We start from the raw sequence: 18,215 nt of genomic DNA, 5'->3' as shown, positions 1-18,215 counted from the left end.
TTGAGAATTCACCATAATAACAATTGGACTATAGATATGTGGGATATTGTTAGATTGATAACTCATTGTAATAACAATTGGACTGTAGATATGTGGGACATTGTTAGATTGAGAACTCACTATAATAACAATTGGACTGTAGAAATGTGGGACATTGTTAGATTGAGAACTCACTATAATAACAATTGGACTGTAGATATGTGGGACATTGTTAGATTGAGAATTCACCATAATAACAATTGGACTGTAAATATGTGGGATATTGTTAGGTTGAGAATTCACCATAATAACAATTGGACTGTAAATATGTGGGATATTGTTAGGTTGAGAACTCACTATAATAACTATTGGACTGTAGAAATGTGGGACATTGTTAGATTGAGAACTCACTATAATAACAATTGGACTGTAGATATGTGGGACATTGTTAGATTGAGAACTCACTATAATAACAATTGGACTGTAGATATGTGGGATATTGTTGGATTGATAACTCATTGTAATAACAATTGGACTGTAGATATGTGGGATATTGTTGGATTGATAACTCATTGTAATAACAATTGGACTGTAGATATGTGGGACATTGTTAGATTGAGAACTCACTATAATAACAATTGGACTGTAGAAATGTGGGACATTGTTAGATTGAGAACTCACTATAATAACAATTGGACTGTAGATATGTGGGACATTGTTAGATTGAGAACTCACTATAATAACAATTGGACTGTAGATATGTGGGATATTGTTGGATTGCTAACTCACTATAATAACAATTGGACTGTAGATATGTGGGACATTGTTAGATTGAGAACTCACTATAATAACAATTGGACTGTAGAAATGTGGGACATTGTTAGATTGAGAACTCACTATAATAACAATTGGACTGTAGATATGTGGGACATTGTTAGATTGAGAACTCACTATAATAACAATTGGACTGTAGATATGTGGGATATTGTTAGATTGAGAATTCACCATAATAACAATTGGACTGTAGATATGTGGGACATTGTTAGATTGATAACTCACTGTAATAACAATTGGACATTAGATATGTGGGATATTGTTAGATTGAGAACTCACTGTAATAACAATTGGACTGTAGATATGTGGGATATTGTTAGATTGAGAACTCACTGTAATAACAATTAGACTGTAGACATGTGGGATATTGTTAGAGTGAGAACATGTTAGAATAAAAATGGAGGTTCACGCTATAATTTTCTTTCTGTAAAAAAGGCGTGTTTTGTTGTAAAGAAAACTATTTATTTCAATGCTACTGTTAACTCTTGATAACTATTACATTAGTTAGTTTATTGACGATTGTATTTGGTCCTTACTGTCTTTTGTTCCTTTAAAGCAATCTGGACACTCGAAATAATTCAGAATTAATAAAAACTTGCATATTTTCTAGGGATTCCAAGTATTAAGTTGAAGCCTGTACACCATTACATCGATCAAGAAGGTATATATAATATTTGTTTTAAAAAATAAAACTTATTTCATTGTTATAGAAATATTAGCAGTATAAATCGTTCTTTTTAAATGAAAATCAAACTTTTTCAAAAGTGAATTATTCTAATAAAATTAATTTAAATATGAAATAATGCGTCGAAAGGTATCTGATACACGAAGTTTGTAAAATTGTCGTTTAACTGCTTAAATACAGTTTTAAGTACTTGATGAGACAATAAATATGTAATTTTAATTTCATGACATTCGTGTCACTTATTATCCTGTTGTTAATATTCTAGAATACACAGAATACAGCTTTGTAGCAGGAGGAAAATTAATACTTCCATGTGATATCAGCCCCCCTTCAGACGACCGTGTAATGCTTATGTTGTGGTATCAAGGAACTTCAGGGTATCCTGTCTTCATTGTGGACGCCAGGTTTCAAGAATCCATAACTTCAGCAGAGCTTGAAAATCACACCTCTCGAATCACTTTAAACATCACGGAAAGGAAAGCATTTCTGATTATAGAACCAGTAAAGGAGGAAGACGCTGGTGAATACAGATGCAGAGTGGATTACCTAAGAGGGCGAACCGTCCGCCGCAACCATATGGTTAATATTATTGGTAAGCAACAGATAAGTTCTGACTTTGTAGAGAAATCAGTATAATCTGACTTGAAGAGCTCTTGTTAGAAACTTATATTTTAGTTAATGAAAAATGAACACATTAATGCTGTGCACATAAAAGGATGTGATTATTTACAAAAAGCAAAATATCTCGACTACTAAACCGGAATTTTCATTAAAACAATATTTTTTAAGTTTTGACATCTTTGCCAAAATCGAGATAAGAGAAAAAAAATCTAAGTAGATTGATGAGATTTTTTTTGGGGGGGAAGGGATATTATGAGGATACCTAAATAAAAAGAGGAATTTTTACAGAAAAGAAAATTCATTCTAATGCAACTATGTTTGAAATCTAATAACATCTAAATGATAAAAATAAAATAGAAATTTCAAAAACAAAAAAACATCATCTGATTATGACGAAAATTATGTTAACTAGCTTCAAACTACCATAAAATATTCACCAGTTTTTGGTAATGTAGTAGTAAGTGTGCAATATGACATATGGAAAACGTTAATTAAAACGCCCTAGTGGCTGAGCGGCAAGTCCGACGTTTCACGCTTAGCGGACAGAGCAAAGGTAGCCCTTTGTGTATCTTTGTGATTAACAGCAAACCAATAAACACCTCATCAGGTTTTTAACAAGAAGGAAATACTTCAGAATTCTTCTATGTCCGTGAAATATTTAAAAGTTATCATTTCTGTTAACACCTTATTTTCAGGAATTACAACCTTTTTCACATGTTTCATACGCAAAATACTAGTTAACATGATATTCATAATGTAAATTGAAGCTTAGCTTTTTAATAAAAAAATCATTCAAATTCCATCAGTTATGTACTATCGATTTAAAAATAATTGTATCAATAATGATTCTTTTACAAATTTTAGCTCTAAACTTAATACTAAGTTTTACTTTATACGAAATTCAAACATTTGCTTTTCGTTACAATATTTTTACTGTTATATTGATCTTGATTTCACATACATACTGTGTATTATTTCTTTTTAGCTTAAACAACAGGTCATATAGAACACAATAATTCGTGTTGGGCGACCTACTGAGTCACAAAGACTTTATAATTGGCCTGGCATGGCTGAGCGCGTAAGGCGTGCGACTCGTAATCCGAGGGTCGCGGGTTCGCGCCCGCGTCGCGCTAAACATGCTCGCCCTCCCATCCGTGGGGGCGTATAATGTTACGGTCAATCCCACTATTCGTTGGTAAAAGAGTAGCCCAAGAGTTGGCGGTGGGTGGTGATGACTAGCTGCCTTCCCTCTAGTCTTACACTGCTAAATTAGGGAAGGGCTAGCACAGATTGCCCTCGAGTAGCTTTGTGCGAAATTCTAAAAACAAACAAACAAACAAGACTCTATAATCATGCTAATTTATCAACAACAAAATTTAATAAACGAAACGTATAATGCCTAAAATTAGTAGATGGTGTAAGTTAGCAAATGTAGCAGTTTTAAAGTTTCTAAATCTAGTATACTACGTATTATAATTTATCTCGAACAAGTTTCCAATTATGTTGCGTTTTGTGGTTTTAAATAGCCTGAAATCGAGTTAACTTGTAATTCAAATTCAAAAATTAATTACATGTCGATATGTATCAAATTTATGATATATACGAACAAAATTAATATGCACAATTTTCTTCCTTAACACAAATATATTTCAATAAACAAACAATAATATAGTTTATAATAACAGTTATTAAAATAGTTACAAATAACGGTTTATAAAGAAAAGACCGAAATACAGCTTAGTTAGTAAGTTTGATAAATTATAGTAGCATTCCATAGAACTGATACAGTAATTTTTGGTTATTTAAATATATATATAAAAAATAAAATTCTTTCGTTTCATATCCTTCACGTGCAAAATTTGTCAACTCTTAGCAACCAATGTTCAGCAGCAACGAAATACAAAGGTTCTAGCTAAAAGAAATAAATTTTTGCTTTACTTCTTTATTTACTGTTCTACTTTTAAAAAAATAAGTTTAACATATTTCTAAATAGTAATAATCTGTCTATATATATAATGTATAATAATGGAAATGTGACTGTATATTACAAAATACTAGTTTGCTAACCTAAAACTATGGCAGGGTCACTTTGTAAAGATTAAAGATTAGTTTTATATTATTGGATATAGTAACATGAGTGCACGTGTGCCGCATCATTGCAACTTTTATACCATTAGTCAGGCATGGCTGAAATGTCAATATAATAAAACTAGTAAATATATATAAATGTACAATGTTATGATATTTAATCTATTTATTTTAAACAGTTATGTTATAACTTGAAGTTATTCTATAATAAAAAAACAATCTGTATTTTGTCTCACTTTTTATGGTGGTTTCGAGATCGGTCAAATCGACAAAACCTACACAAAAATTCGTTAGTGAAAATACCCTAACATTTTTAAAGAAATGTTTAATTTTCTGGACATTATAAGGATTTTGCATTGAAACTTGAAAATATTCTGATGCATAAAAGCATGTTTAATAGTAAAATGAAAATTACTTTGCATGTTGGATAGGCAACATCCAAAAAAAAAACAGCATGAAATAAACGTTGCTTAACAAACCTTAAGATTTAATAAAAAAACTTTGAACTCATAGTTAGAGTTCAAAGATTTTCATAATACTTCGTTTATTTGTTGTTTTACTCTCACATTTATACTATCAGTACTATATTGTGAATATTTCATACTACCAATAGCAATTTTAGCATTTTCCTATCTAGTTTCAAACACCGAATTTTTGCTTTGTAAATCCATACACTTATGTTATCTTAAAGTGAAGAAAACACGAGACTCATCGTTCAATATAAACAACAAGCTATGTCTAATTTTTGTGTCATTTCAACTTTGCCAGTGTCTATTTTTCTAAACCTCGTAGACGTACGTGCCATATTCTGACAGATCTTGAGAAAGCTAAGTACTTTAAGTATTTCAGTTGATGTGTCTTAATCATACACCCTAGCTACTAGTTTTTATTCTTAATGTAATGTGTTTTATTTACAAAATTAAATTGGTGTGTAATAGTATGAGAATATCTCCAAGTTCTTTTAAGTTACATCTTTTTCTAACTTTCTAACTGAACGTCTGTTATCTTTATTAGTGCCTACGAGGGACATACGCATCAGACATGGGGATTACTTGTATGTTCGTGGTAGCATAGGGCCAATTGTCGAGGGGAGTTTTTTAAACTTGACGTGTGAAGCTGTGGGAGGTGAGATAATAGATGTGCGAACATTTGAGTTAAACCTTAAATATTCATTGACTGAAAGAAAACACAAATACTTCAACTCTTAAAGTGAAGAAAACACGGATAAAACGAAACTAATGTGTAAAATAGAATAATCTGTGCATTGAAATTGAGTTCATTAAAACCAAATGTGAACGTAAAATAATCTGTTATAGTGTAAAAACCAGTGGTTATTTTTAACCCTTTAATGTTTTATTCTAAATTATATCTTTCACTTTTAAAATAGTTCATTAAACTAGCGCTATAAAAATTATTTTCTCAAATGTCGTTTCTTTCCAAGGAAACCCATCGCCAGATGTCACATGGTGGCGCAGCTCAACCTTATTGGACGATACAGACTTCAAAGTATCCAATAACATTGTTGCGAATACATACTCTATCCCTTACGTGTCTCGCAACTACTCTCAAACAGTACTAACTTGCAATGCCTCCAATACCGAATTTTACCCCCCAGTGTCAGTAACCATAAAACTTGATCTAAACTGTAAGTAACGGATATTCTTATTTTAATTATAAATATTCTGATTAAAGAAATTTAGTTAAACACATTATCCATATCACTTGAAAATCACTCATTTACCAAGCGCGCGTCTTTCATTCAATTTTTGTTTAACTTTTTTTATGAATAAATAAAAATAGAGTAAAAAACACAATTTGTAACGTGGTTCAATTTTTCTCTTTAATCAGGTTGAAGACGTAAATATGGAATAAATATATGTAGAAGTGAAAATATAACTGTTCAATCAGTTTTACCATTATTGTGCTAACTTAATACCGCATTTTTTTTTTTTTCCAGTGAGGCCTCAGTATGTTAGGATCACATCAACAACAGATTCACTTCTTGCTGGGAAACAAGTGGAGATCGTTTGTCAGACTAAAGGATCGTTTCCACCAGCAGAAGTAAGTTGGTGGCTCGAAGGTCAAAAGCTGAAAAGATTCCAGAAGTCTCTGACTGACAACACAGGACTAACTAGTAGTTACGTCACCTTCACACCAAGAAGTGATGACAATGGGAAGAACCTCACTTGTAGGGTAAAAAACCCTCGTTCTTCTGAAATAGCTTTGGAAGATAATCGGAAGCTAAATGTACTATGTAAGAATATATCTATCTATCTATATATATATATATACACATATATATGTGTCTTTCCTTTAGCATCAGAAGGGAAAATATACTTTATATTTTTATATTTCTTCAGTCATCAGAAGGGACAATACACTTTGTATTATTACATTTCTTCAGTCATCAGAAGGGTCACTATACTTTATATTGCTATATTTCTTCTAGCATCAGAAGGGACACTATACTTTATATTGCTATATTTCTTCTGGCATCAGAAGGGAAAATATACTTTATATTCTTATATTTCTTCAGGCATCAGAAGGGACAATATACTTTGTATTATTACATTTCTTCAGGCATCAGAAGGGACACTATACTTTATATTGCTATATTTCTTCTGGCATCAGAATGGACACTATACTTTATATTGCTATATTTCTTCTGGCATCAGAAGGGACACTATACTTTGCAGTGTTATATTTATTCTGGCATCAGAAGGGACACTGCTTTGCAGTGTTATATTTCTTAAGGCAAAGCAGGGACACTATACTTTATATTGCTATATTTCTTCTGGCATCAGAAGGGACACTATACTTTGCAGTGTTATATTTTTTCTGGCATCAGAATGGACACTATACTTTATATTGCTATATTTCTTCTGGCATCAGAAGGGACACTATACTTTGCAGTGTTATATTTTTTCTGGCATCAGAATGGACACTATACTTTATATTGCTATATTTCTTCTGGCATCAGAAGGGACACTATACTTTGCAGTGTTATATTTCTTCTGGCATCAGAATGGACACTATACTTTGCAGTGTTATATTTCTTAAGGCAAAGCAGGGACACTATACTTTTCATTCTCATATTTCATCTTCTTTTCTATTTTGGTATTTATAGCAAAGATGCCATTTTTTTTAATTAATGACCATGAAAGAAGGGAACAGTTAACATCGTCCTGTCTCCATCATCAACTCAAAAGGATTAACCGATACTATTTTAATATGCTCGCAACATAAAGTACGCCAAATAATTAATAGAATCATGCGGCTTCGAGCCCAAGCTCACTAGCTCTGAAATCCAAAGAACCGACCATAAAACGTGTCTAAATTATTTTAATTAATTTAGATAAAAGAAACTACAGAGACTGTTAATCAAACTACTAATATATCTAACCAAAAGTAGCTAATAACGAAAAATTGGCTTACTCTTCAAATCATACCAGTTTCATATTCTCAACATAAATCGATGCTATCATGGAATTCTATGCAAATAAATCAAAAAACAAAATTTTTCTTAAACCACACTCTGTTGTCAAGGGTAAAGTTTTATCTTTATCGCTTTTAGTGAATTTTTCAGGTTTATCCTGATAAACATAATATTTCTATTCTGTTAGACAAGTACAAATTGCTTGATTTAAACTAATCTTGTGTAGTAAATTCTGCTGTTTCTGACAAAAAACAAACTGAAATTATGATGGTTTTTAATTTAATATTTTCATTAACGATTCTGTTATTTTAATTTAAGTTTTATTACCGACTCTGTTATTTTAATTTAAGTTTTATTAACGACTCTGTTATTTTAATTTAATAGTTTCATTAACGATTTGGTCAGGTGGTTAAGGTACTTCCACGGTCGCTTCGAAACTTCCATCACACCAAACATAATCACTCTTTTAGCCGCGTGGACGTTATAATGTTACGATCGATTCCATTATTCGTTTGTACAAGAGTAGCTCAAGAGTTGGCGGTGGGTGGTGATGACTAGCTGCGTTCTCTTTAGTGTTACACTGCTAAATTAGGGACGGCTAGCGCAGATAGCCCTTGTGTAGCTTTGCGCGAAATTCAAAATAAACCGTTAACGATTATATTATTTTAATTTAATAGTTTTATTATCGATTTTGTTATTTTATTTCAATAGTTTCACTAACGATCATATTTTAATTCAGTAGTTTCATTATCGATTCTGTTATTTTATTTCAAAAGTTTCCTTAACGATTCTGTTACTTTATTTCAATACTTTCATTAACGATTCTGATATTTTATTTCAATATTTTCATTACCGATTATATTATTTTAATTCAATACTTGCATTAGAAATTTTGTTATTTTAATTCAATAGTTTATCTAGCGTATCTGTTATTTTAATGCAATAATTACGTTATTGGTTGTATTATTTTAATGCAATAATTACGTTATTGATTCTGTTATTTTAATTTAATAGCTTCATTAGCGATTCTGTTATTTTGTTTCAATATTTAAGATAGCAGTTCTATTATTTTAATACAGTATTTCCATTATCGACTTTCACGACACAAAGTGAAAACATTCACTACCCTCAGGATACTCACATACATAATGTTTTCTAAACGCGAGGTGAAGATATAACTGTAGTTAAAATTAATTACAAGTGTTATATGGCTATTACGTTTATTTTAGATTGCAAGGTAACAACAGTACAAATGTTTTTACTCTCAACTACCACATTAACAGGACCACACACATCACATATTTAAACAACAATCTATTTATTTGTATCTGCAAACAGCAATTTATGTGGTAAGATTCAAGTCACTGTTTGAGCAGCTAGTGTAATGTTATCTGACACAACTCCAGATAAAAGACATAGTATCAGTACTCAGGGTAAAACCAATGATCTATAGAAAGTGCCACTCCAGCCAGAGTGTCTTATTTAGAACTCTCTTCTAGAACCGGCTGTCCACAAGCATCTATCACCAGAAGAATCACATTTGTTACCACTACTACAATCTATTAGTGGCAAACTGAGAAAGAGGACATACAGATATGGTTGAGAATGTATCAAAGTGCATTACAAATAATCTATTTCTTTAGCGATGACCGGGTTCTCAGTCAACAGATAATTTGTACTGGATCTCTTTAACCTGTTCAGGGCCGTAGACGAGATAACTCGTCCAAGCCGATCGGTAAGAATTGAAGGTTACTGTCCACATCTCGGGGCTCAATAGATAACTAGGGTTCTTCCAGTATTATAACACAGCAGTCCATTGTGCTCATAGTGTCCATACTTTATTGAAATATCATTACAATAAATAAGTTTATTTTTCATGGTCAGCTGGCCTTAATCCGAGTTGATCTGGGGAACATGATAATATACACCACAGCCATTATCCACTCCTAACGTTTTGTCAGCCAACAGCAGATCTCATTCCATCCTCTCGTGGATCGATTTCAGGGTGCAAAGGCAAACGTTGTCTGGTTAAACATTAGGTGGCGCTGTAATAAAATAATTAGTTATCACCATTAGATTCCATCTAGGAACATAGGGCCGCAATCGCTTGCGGATTCTTTAACAAAATATGTAAGTGAATAGGTTGTTAGCCCACTGCACCGAGCCGTCCCTAATTTAGCAGTGTAAGACTAGAGGGAAGGCAGCTAGTCATCACCACCCACCGCCAACCCTTGGGCTACTCTTTTACCAACGAATAGTGGGATTGACCGTCACTTTATAACGTCCCTACGGCTGGGAGGGCGAGCATGTTTGGCGCGACGCGGGCGCGAACCCGCGACTCTTGGATTACAAGTCGCACGCCTTACGCGCTAGGCCATGCCGGGCCTATTAGCACTTCTAATTTACACTACCTAATTATTTTATTAGGACTACTATTTTATTAATAGTCTTACACTGCTAAATTAGGGACGGCTAGCACAGATAGCCCTCGAGTAGCTTTGTGCGAAATTCCAAAACAAACAAGAAGTTCTAATATATTAACATTTATTGTGATTCTGATTATGCGTACAGCTTACTTGGACTAGTAGTTACTCATAATTCATAAACATGAGTCTGTGTTTTGTTTTTATGCCTCTGCAGATAAGCCTAAATTGACCCTTACATTACGTAATAGTAACGGAAATCATAGAATCAAAGAAGGAACATGTGTTTATCTCGACTGTAGAGTAATCGCGAACCCACAAATTCGAGATTTGCTGTGGAAAGTCGATGGCAGAATATTAACTTCAAATCAACTTACTGGTATCGAGATCCGGGAACAGTCCCTCAAGTTAAAAAACGTAACACGGGGACTAGAAGGGAGATATCACTGTACAGCTCAAAATATTGTTGGAATAAGTCGAAGCAACAACATCAGTTTGGTGATACTGCGTAAGTAAATTTTATTGTCTCTTTTCATTGAAACGTATATTACTGCTAATGAACCAAGGTTAAATAAAACAATATTTCATTAGCCGAACAAGTGGTGTGGCTATTTCAACAATATGTGTAGTAAAAGTGAATCGTTGGATTAAGTGTATAAGCTATTAGCTTAAAACTTACCATGGTCTTTGTTTCAGCTTTTAGATTAATGAAATATAATACCATAACTGGATGTTATACTGTTCATTAAAATATCCATGAATAACTTGTGTATCAGCTCTATTGGCCCCAGTGTGTGCCTTACGTTCAAAATTAATTACGAAGTAGGAAACAGCTTTTGTAATACGATTCCGTTAACTTTCTGTTTAAAAGCAAAACGTAATCAATATTATCATATCTTCTTCCTCATTCCTGCTTGGTAAAATAAACATAGTCACTCAAGTAGAGTTTTGATGATCCATTAGCGAGTAAAACCGAAATAATATCTCATTTAATCGTGTTTTTGGTATTTAACACGTCTTCTTGTGTCTCTTCTGGTGAGAAGGCGCTAGTTTTTAGATTTAAGTGATTAGCAAGACATGATAATGAAATTTATATAAGTAGAACTGTTAACAATGGTTACCAAGAGATGATAACGAAGTTTATATAAGTAGAACTATTAACAATGGTTACCAAGAGATGGTAACGAAGTTTATATAAGTAGCACTATTAACAATGGTTACCAAGAGACGATAACGAAGTTTATATAAGTAGAACTGTTAACAATGGTTACCAAGAGATGGTAACGAAGTTTATATAACTAGAACTGTTAACAATGGTTACCAAGAGATGGTAACGAAGTTTATATAAGTAGAACTATTAACAATGGTTACCAAGAGACGATAACGAAGTTTATATAAGTAGAACTGTTAACAATGGTTACCAAGAGATGATAACGAAGTTTATATAAGTAGAACTATTAACAATGGTTACCAAGAGATGATAACGAAGTTTATATAAGTAGAACTGTTAACAATGGTTACCAAGAGATGGTAACGAAGTTTATATAAGTAGAACTGTTAACAATGGTTACCAAGAGATGATAACGAAGTTTATATAAGTAGAACTGTTAACAATGGTTACCAAGAGATGATAACGAAGTTTATATAAGTAGAACTGTTAACAATGGTTACCAAGAGATGATAACGAAGTTTATATAAGTAGAACTGTTAACAATGGTTACCAAGAGATGATAACGAAGTTTATATAAGTAGAACTATTAACAATGGTTAGCAAGAGATGATAACGAAGTTTATATAAGTAGAACTGTTAACAATGGTTACCAAGAGATGATAACGAAGTTTATATAAGTAGAACTGTTAACAATGGTTACCAAGAGATGATAACGAAGTTTATATAAGTAGAACTGTTAACAATGGTTACCAAGAGATGATAACGAAGTTTATATAAGTAGAACTGGTTAACAATGGTTACCAAGAGATGATAACGAAGTTTATATAAGAACTAGAACTTTATTAACAATGGTTAACAATGGTTACAAGAGATGATAACGAAGTTTATATAAGTAGAACTGTTAACAATGGTTACCAAGAGATGGTAACGAAGTTTATATAAGTAGAACTGTTAACAATGGTTACCAAGAGATGATAACGAAGTTTATATAAGTAGAACTGTTAACAATGGTTACCAAGAGATGATAACGAAGTTTATATAAGTAGAACTATTAACAATGGTTACCAAGAGATGATAACGAAGTTTATATAAGTAGAACTGTTAACAATGGTTACCAAGAGATGATAACGAAGTTTATATAAGTAGAACTGTTAACAATGGTTACCAAGAGATGATAACGAAGTTTATATAAGTAGAACTGTTAACAATGGTTACCAAGAGATGATAACGAAGTTTATATAAGTAGAACTGTTAACAATGGTTACCAAGAGATGATAACGAAGTTTATATAAGTAGAACTGTTAACAATGGTTACCAAGAGATGATAACGAAGTTTATATAAGTAGAACTGTTAACAATGGTTACCAAGAGATGATAACGAAGTTTATATAAGTAGAACTGTTAACAATGGTTACCAAGAGATGATAACGAAGTTTATATAAGTAGAACTGTTAACAATGGTTACCAAGAGATGATAACGAAGTTTATATAAGTAGAACTGTTAACAATGGTTACCAAGAGATGATAACGAAGTTTATATAAGTAGAACTGTTAACAATGGTTACCAAGAGATGGTAACGAAGTTTATATAAGTAGAACTGTTAACAATGGTTACCAAGAGATGAACGAAGTTTATATAAGTAGAAGAACTGTTAACAATGGTTACCAAGAGATGGTAACGAAGTTTATATAAGTAGAACTGTTAACAATGGTTACCAAGAGATGATAACGAAGTTTATATAAGTAGAACTATTAACAATGGTTACCAAGAGATGGTAACGAAGTTTATATAAGTAGAACTGTTAACAATGGTTACCAAGAGATGATAACGAAGTTTATATAAGTAGAACTGTTAACAATGGTTACCAAGAGATGGTAACGAAGTTTATATAAGTAGAACTATTAACAATGGTTACCAAGAGATGATAACGAAGTTTATATAAGTAGAACTGTTAACAATGGTTACCAAGAGATGGTAACGAAGTTTATATAAGTAGAACTGTTAACAATGGTTACCAAGAGATGGTAACGAAGTTTATATAAGTAGAACTGTTAACAATGGTTACCAAGAGATGATAACGAAGTTTATATAAGTAGAACTGTTAACAATGGTTACCAAGAGATGATAACGAAGTTTATATAAGTAGAACTATTAACAATGGTTACCAAGAGATGGTAACGAAGTTTATATAAGTAGAACTGTTAACAATGGTTACCAAGAGATGATAACGAAGTTTATATAAGTAGAACTTTAACAATGGTTACCAAGAGATGATAACGAAGTTTATATAAGTAGAACTGTTAACAATGGTTACCAAGAGATGATAACGAAGTTTATATAAGTAGAACTGTTAACAATGGTTACCAAGAGATGATAACGAAGTTTATATAAGTAGAACTGTTAACAATGGTTACCAAGAGATGATAACGAAGTTTATATAAGTAGAACTATTAACAATGGTTACCAAGAGATGATAACGAAGTTTATATAAGTAGAACTGTTAACAATGGTTACCAAGAGATGGTAACGAAGTTTATATAAGTAGAACTATTAACAATGGTTACCAAGAGATGGTAACGAAGTTTATATAAGTAGAACTGTTAACAATGGTTACCAAGAGATGATAACGAAGTTTATATAAGTAGAACTGTTAACAATGGTTACCAAGAGATGATAACGAAGTTTATATAAGTAGAACTATTAACAATGGTTAGCAAGAGATGATAACGAAGTTTATATAAGTAGAACTGTTAACAATGGTTACCAAGAGATGATAACGAAGTTTATATAAGTAGAACTGTTAACAATGGTTACCAAGAGATGATAACGAAGTTTATATAAGTAGAACTGTTAACAATGGTTACCAAGAGATGATAACGAAGTTTATATAAGTAGAACTGTTAACAATGGTTACCAAGAGATGATAACGAAGTTTATATAAGTAGAACTATTAACAATGGTTAGCAAGAGATGATAACGAAGTTTATATAAGTAGAACTGTTAACAATGGTTACCAAGAGATGGTAACGAAGTTTATATAAGTAGAACTATTAACAATGGTTACCAAGAGATGGTAACGAAGTTTATATAAGTAGAACTGTTAACAATGGTTACCAAGAGATGATAACGAAGTTTATATAAGTAGAACTGTTAACAATGGTTACCAAGAGATGGTAACGAAGTTTATATAAGTAGAACTATTAACAATGGTTACCAAGAGATGGTAACGAAGTTTATATAAGTAGAACTGTTAACAATGGTTACCAAGAGATGGTAACGAAGTTTATATAAGTAGAACTGTTAACAATGGTTACCAAGAGATGGTAACGAAGTTTATATAAGTAGAACTGTTAACAATGGTTACCAAGAGATGATAACGAAGTTTATATAAGTAGAACTGTTAACAATGGTTACCAAGAGATGGTAACGAAGTTTATATAAGTAGAACTATTAACAATGGTTAGCAAGAGATGATAACGAAGTTTATATAAGTAGAACTGTTAACAATGGTTACCAAGAGATGGTAACGAAGTTTATATAACTAGAACTGTTAACAATGGTTACCAAGAGATGGTAACGAAGTTTATATAAGTAGAACTATTAACAATGGTTACCAAGAGACGATAACGAAGTTTATATAAGTAGAACTGTTAACAATGGTTACCAAGAGATGATAACGAAGTTTATATAAGTAGAACTATTAACAATGGTTAGCAAGAGATGATAACGAAGTTTATATAAGTAGAACTGTTAACAATGGTTACCAAGAGATGATAACGAAGTTTATATAAGTAGAACTGTTAACAATGGTTACCAAGAGATGATAACGAAGTTTATATAAGTAGAACTGTTAACAATGGTTACCAAGAGATGATAACGAAGTTTATATAAGTAGAACTATTAACAATGGTTAGCAAGAGATGATAACGAAGTTTATATAAGTAGAACTGTTAACAATGGTTACCAAGAGATGGTAACGAAGTTTATATAAGTAGAACTATTAACAATGGTTACCAAGAGATGGTAACGAAGTTTATATAAGTAGAACTGTTAACAATGGTTACCAAGAGATGATAACGAAGTTTATATAAGTAGAACTGTTAACAATGGTTACCAAGAGATGGTAACGAAGTTTATATAAGTAGAACTATTAACAATGGTTACCAAGAGATGGTAACGAAGTTTATATAAGTAGAACTGTTAACAATGGTTACCAAGAGATGGTAACGAAGTTTATATAAGTAGAACTATTAACAATGGTTACCAAGAGATGGTAACGAAGTTTATATAAGTAGAACTGTTAACAATGGTTACCAAGAGATGATAACGAAGTTTATATAAGTAGAACTGTTAACAATGGTTACCAAGAGATGGTAACGAAGTTTATATAAGTAGAACTATTAACAATGGTTACCAAGAGACGATAACGAAGTTTATATAAGTAGAACTGTTAACAATGGTTACCAAGAGATGGTAACGAAGTTTATATAAGTAGAACTATTAACAATGGTTACCAAGAGATGGTAACGAAGTTTATATAAGTAAAACTATTAACAATGGTTACCAAGAGATGATAACGAAGTTTATATAAGTAGAACTGTTAACAATGGTTACCAAGAGATGGTAACGAAGTTTATATAGAAATGTTAACAATGACGAACAACAGATGATAACGAAGTTTAAATAGAACTAACGAAGTTTAAATAGAAATGTTAACAATGACGAACAACAGATGATAACGAAGTTTAAATAGAAATGTTAATAATGACGAACAACAGATGATAACGAAGTTTAAATAGAATTGTTAATAATGACGAACAACAGATGATAACGAAGTTTAAATAGAACTGTTAACAATGACGAACAACAGATGATGACGAAGTTTATATAGAACTGTTAACAATGACGAACAACAGATGATGACGAAGTTTAAATAGAATTGTTAATAATGACGAACAACAGATGATAACGAAGTTTAAATAGAACTAACGAAGTTTAAATAGAAATGTTAACAATGACGAACAACAGATGATAACGAAGTTTAAATAGAACTAACGATGTTTAAATAGAAATGTTAACAATTACGAACAACAGATGATAACGAAGTTTAAATAGAAATGTTAATAATGACGAACAACAGATGATAACGAAGTTTAAATAGAATTGTTAATAATGACGAACAACAGATGATAACGAAGTTTAAATAGAACTGTTAACAATGACGAACAACAGATGATGACGAAGTTTATATAGAACTGTTAACAATGACGAACAACAGATGATGACGAAGTTTAAATAGAAATGTTAACAATGACTTGCAAGACATCATAACGCAGATTGTTTAAGTTTTACTCTGCGTAGATCAGTTCTTATCTTAGTCTTGTTTCAATGTATTAATCAATATTTTATTCATATTGAAGTTAAAGTTTCAAACGATCTTATTAATTGTTATATGTTAAAATATATTTGAAAACAGTTTCATTTGTTATAGTATTAATAAATGGGGTATTTACTCTCGCTTGCACTTTTTATTGAAACTACAGCCAGCCCCGAGCCTGTTCAGAACTGCAGTGTGGAAAATCTCACACTAAAGTCAATGAAAGTTGTTTGTTCACCAGGATCGAGGTATGAAGAAACTAAATACCACCTGGTAGCATACACCACAAACGGCCAACAGTTGCTGGTAAATTCTACAAGTTTTGATTGTCCTGTTTTCATCATAGACCACCTTCCTGCCGATACTCTCTTGGTGATATCCATCCACTCGTCAAATTCCCAAGGAAATAGCGCTGCTGTTGTGTTGGAGGCTAGGACTCTTTCTTCAGTGGAGGAAGACACCCGTGAGACTACGTTATTAAGTGTTCCCTTAAAGATAACACGTCACTCAGGAATACTTGTTCTGACATGAAGCACATTAATTATTAATTAATATCAACATGGTGGTTAACAAATTATCAGTAAAGAGTTAACCTTTAATCTAATTCCTCTGCACTATTTTTTAATCGTTTACCGTCATAAAAACTTCAATGGAGTACATCACACGAGATCTACACTAACGTATTTATACAACTATGTATGAATATTTCATAATAAATGTTGAGAGTGCGGTACCTTTGGACAAAGTTTAGTCGAATATATGGAGAAAATACTATAACTGAAATAATCAACCATTAGGTTCTGCTTTAATATTAGTGATAATAACAGTTGAAAATAAAGTTAGATATTAAACTGTTTTTAAGAGACAAAACAATCAACTTCTGATTCTAGGAATTCTTTGATGTTAAAGTACACCTTTGAGTTACATATATTAATATGTCGACTTCTATTATGTTTCTGTATTATAAATAATTGTGTCTTAACGTTATATATCTATGGATATTACTGTGTTCTAAACGTTGATATGAAAAGTGTTATTCAAAATAGTGTGTTTTGTTTATTGTCCCTTTAGTACGAATTTCCTTAAAATGGGGGAGACAGAACGAAGTGACTTAATATATTAACTGGATTTAACTACATAGAACCCAGAGAATAAGTAACGTATTGGAACCGGTAAGGTAAACGCTTCGCATCGATAGGTTTAAATTCGTCCATGAACCTCTCCTGAACCTACAAATACAAGTTTGAATAGTATTAACCGACTATACCAACGAATATTATTAAACCAAAGTAATCTCAAATCTTTACGAAGTTTTAACTTTCCATGTAAATATTAAAATTAGGACTTATCATGGCATTCTTTAAAACCGAATTCTAGTCACTCTACACAGCAGTTCACTAAATTTAATACGTTATATCTGCGTTTAATATAGTCCGTTTTAGTCATCAACAGTCGGATATAATTCAACGCTTTCGTTTCGTTTTTTTTTTACATAAAGGGCTGAAAAAGTATGCAGACGAATATGAATTGGTATTCGCACAAGTATTTTCATATGGTGTATAAATACGACAGTATGTTTTAAAAGTTAGATTATATTTAA

General features: G+C 31.8%; 1 protein-coding gene across 2 annotated transcripts in view; it reads left to right on the top strand.

Annotated features, from left to right (window-relative positions):
* LOC143235170 (synaptogenesis protein syg-2-like) overlaps nt 1-17,191 on the top strand; it is a 37,286-nt gene extending 20,095 nt beyond the window's left edge. Inside the window, exons 2-8 of one of the 2 annotated variants that reach the window (XM_076473061.1) lie at nt 1,424-1,474; nt 1,764-2,090; nt 5,222-5,332; nt 5,649-5,852; nt 6,165-6,461; nt 10,284-10,574; nt 16,782-17,191. In XM_076473061.1, coding sequence (XP_076329176.1) covers nt 1,424-1,474; nt 1,764-2,090; nt 5,222-5,332; nt 5,649-5,852; nt 6,165-6,461; nt 10,284-10,574; nt 16,782-17,146 — 1,646 coding nt within the window. In that variant the 3' untranslated portion in view covers nt 17,147-17,191. The remainder of the gene's footprint in view (nt 1-1,423; nt 1,475-1,763; nt 2,091-5,221; nt 5,333-5,648; nt 5,853-6,164; nt 6,462-10,283; nt 10,575-16,781) is intronic. The other variant, XM_076473062.1, reaches the window with a different exon arrangement.
* The last annotated feature ends 1,024 nt before the right edge of the window (nt 17,192-18,215 follow it).

The sequence above is a fragment of the Tachypleus tridentatus genome, chromosome 12 (genome assembly GCF_004210375.1).
Source record: "Tachypleus tridentatus isolate NWPU-2018 chromosome 12, ASM421037v1, whole genome shotgun sequence".
Lineage (NCBI taxonomy): Eukaryota > Metazoa > Arthropoda > Merostomata > Xiphosura > Limulidae > Tachypleus > Tachypleus tridentatus.
This window is presented reverse-complemented; position numbering and strand designations above follow the sequence as displayed.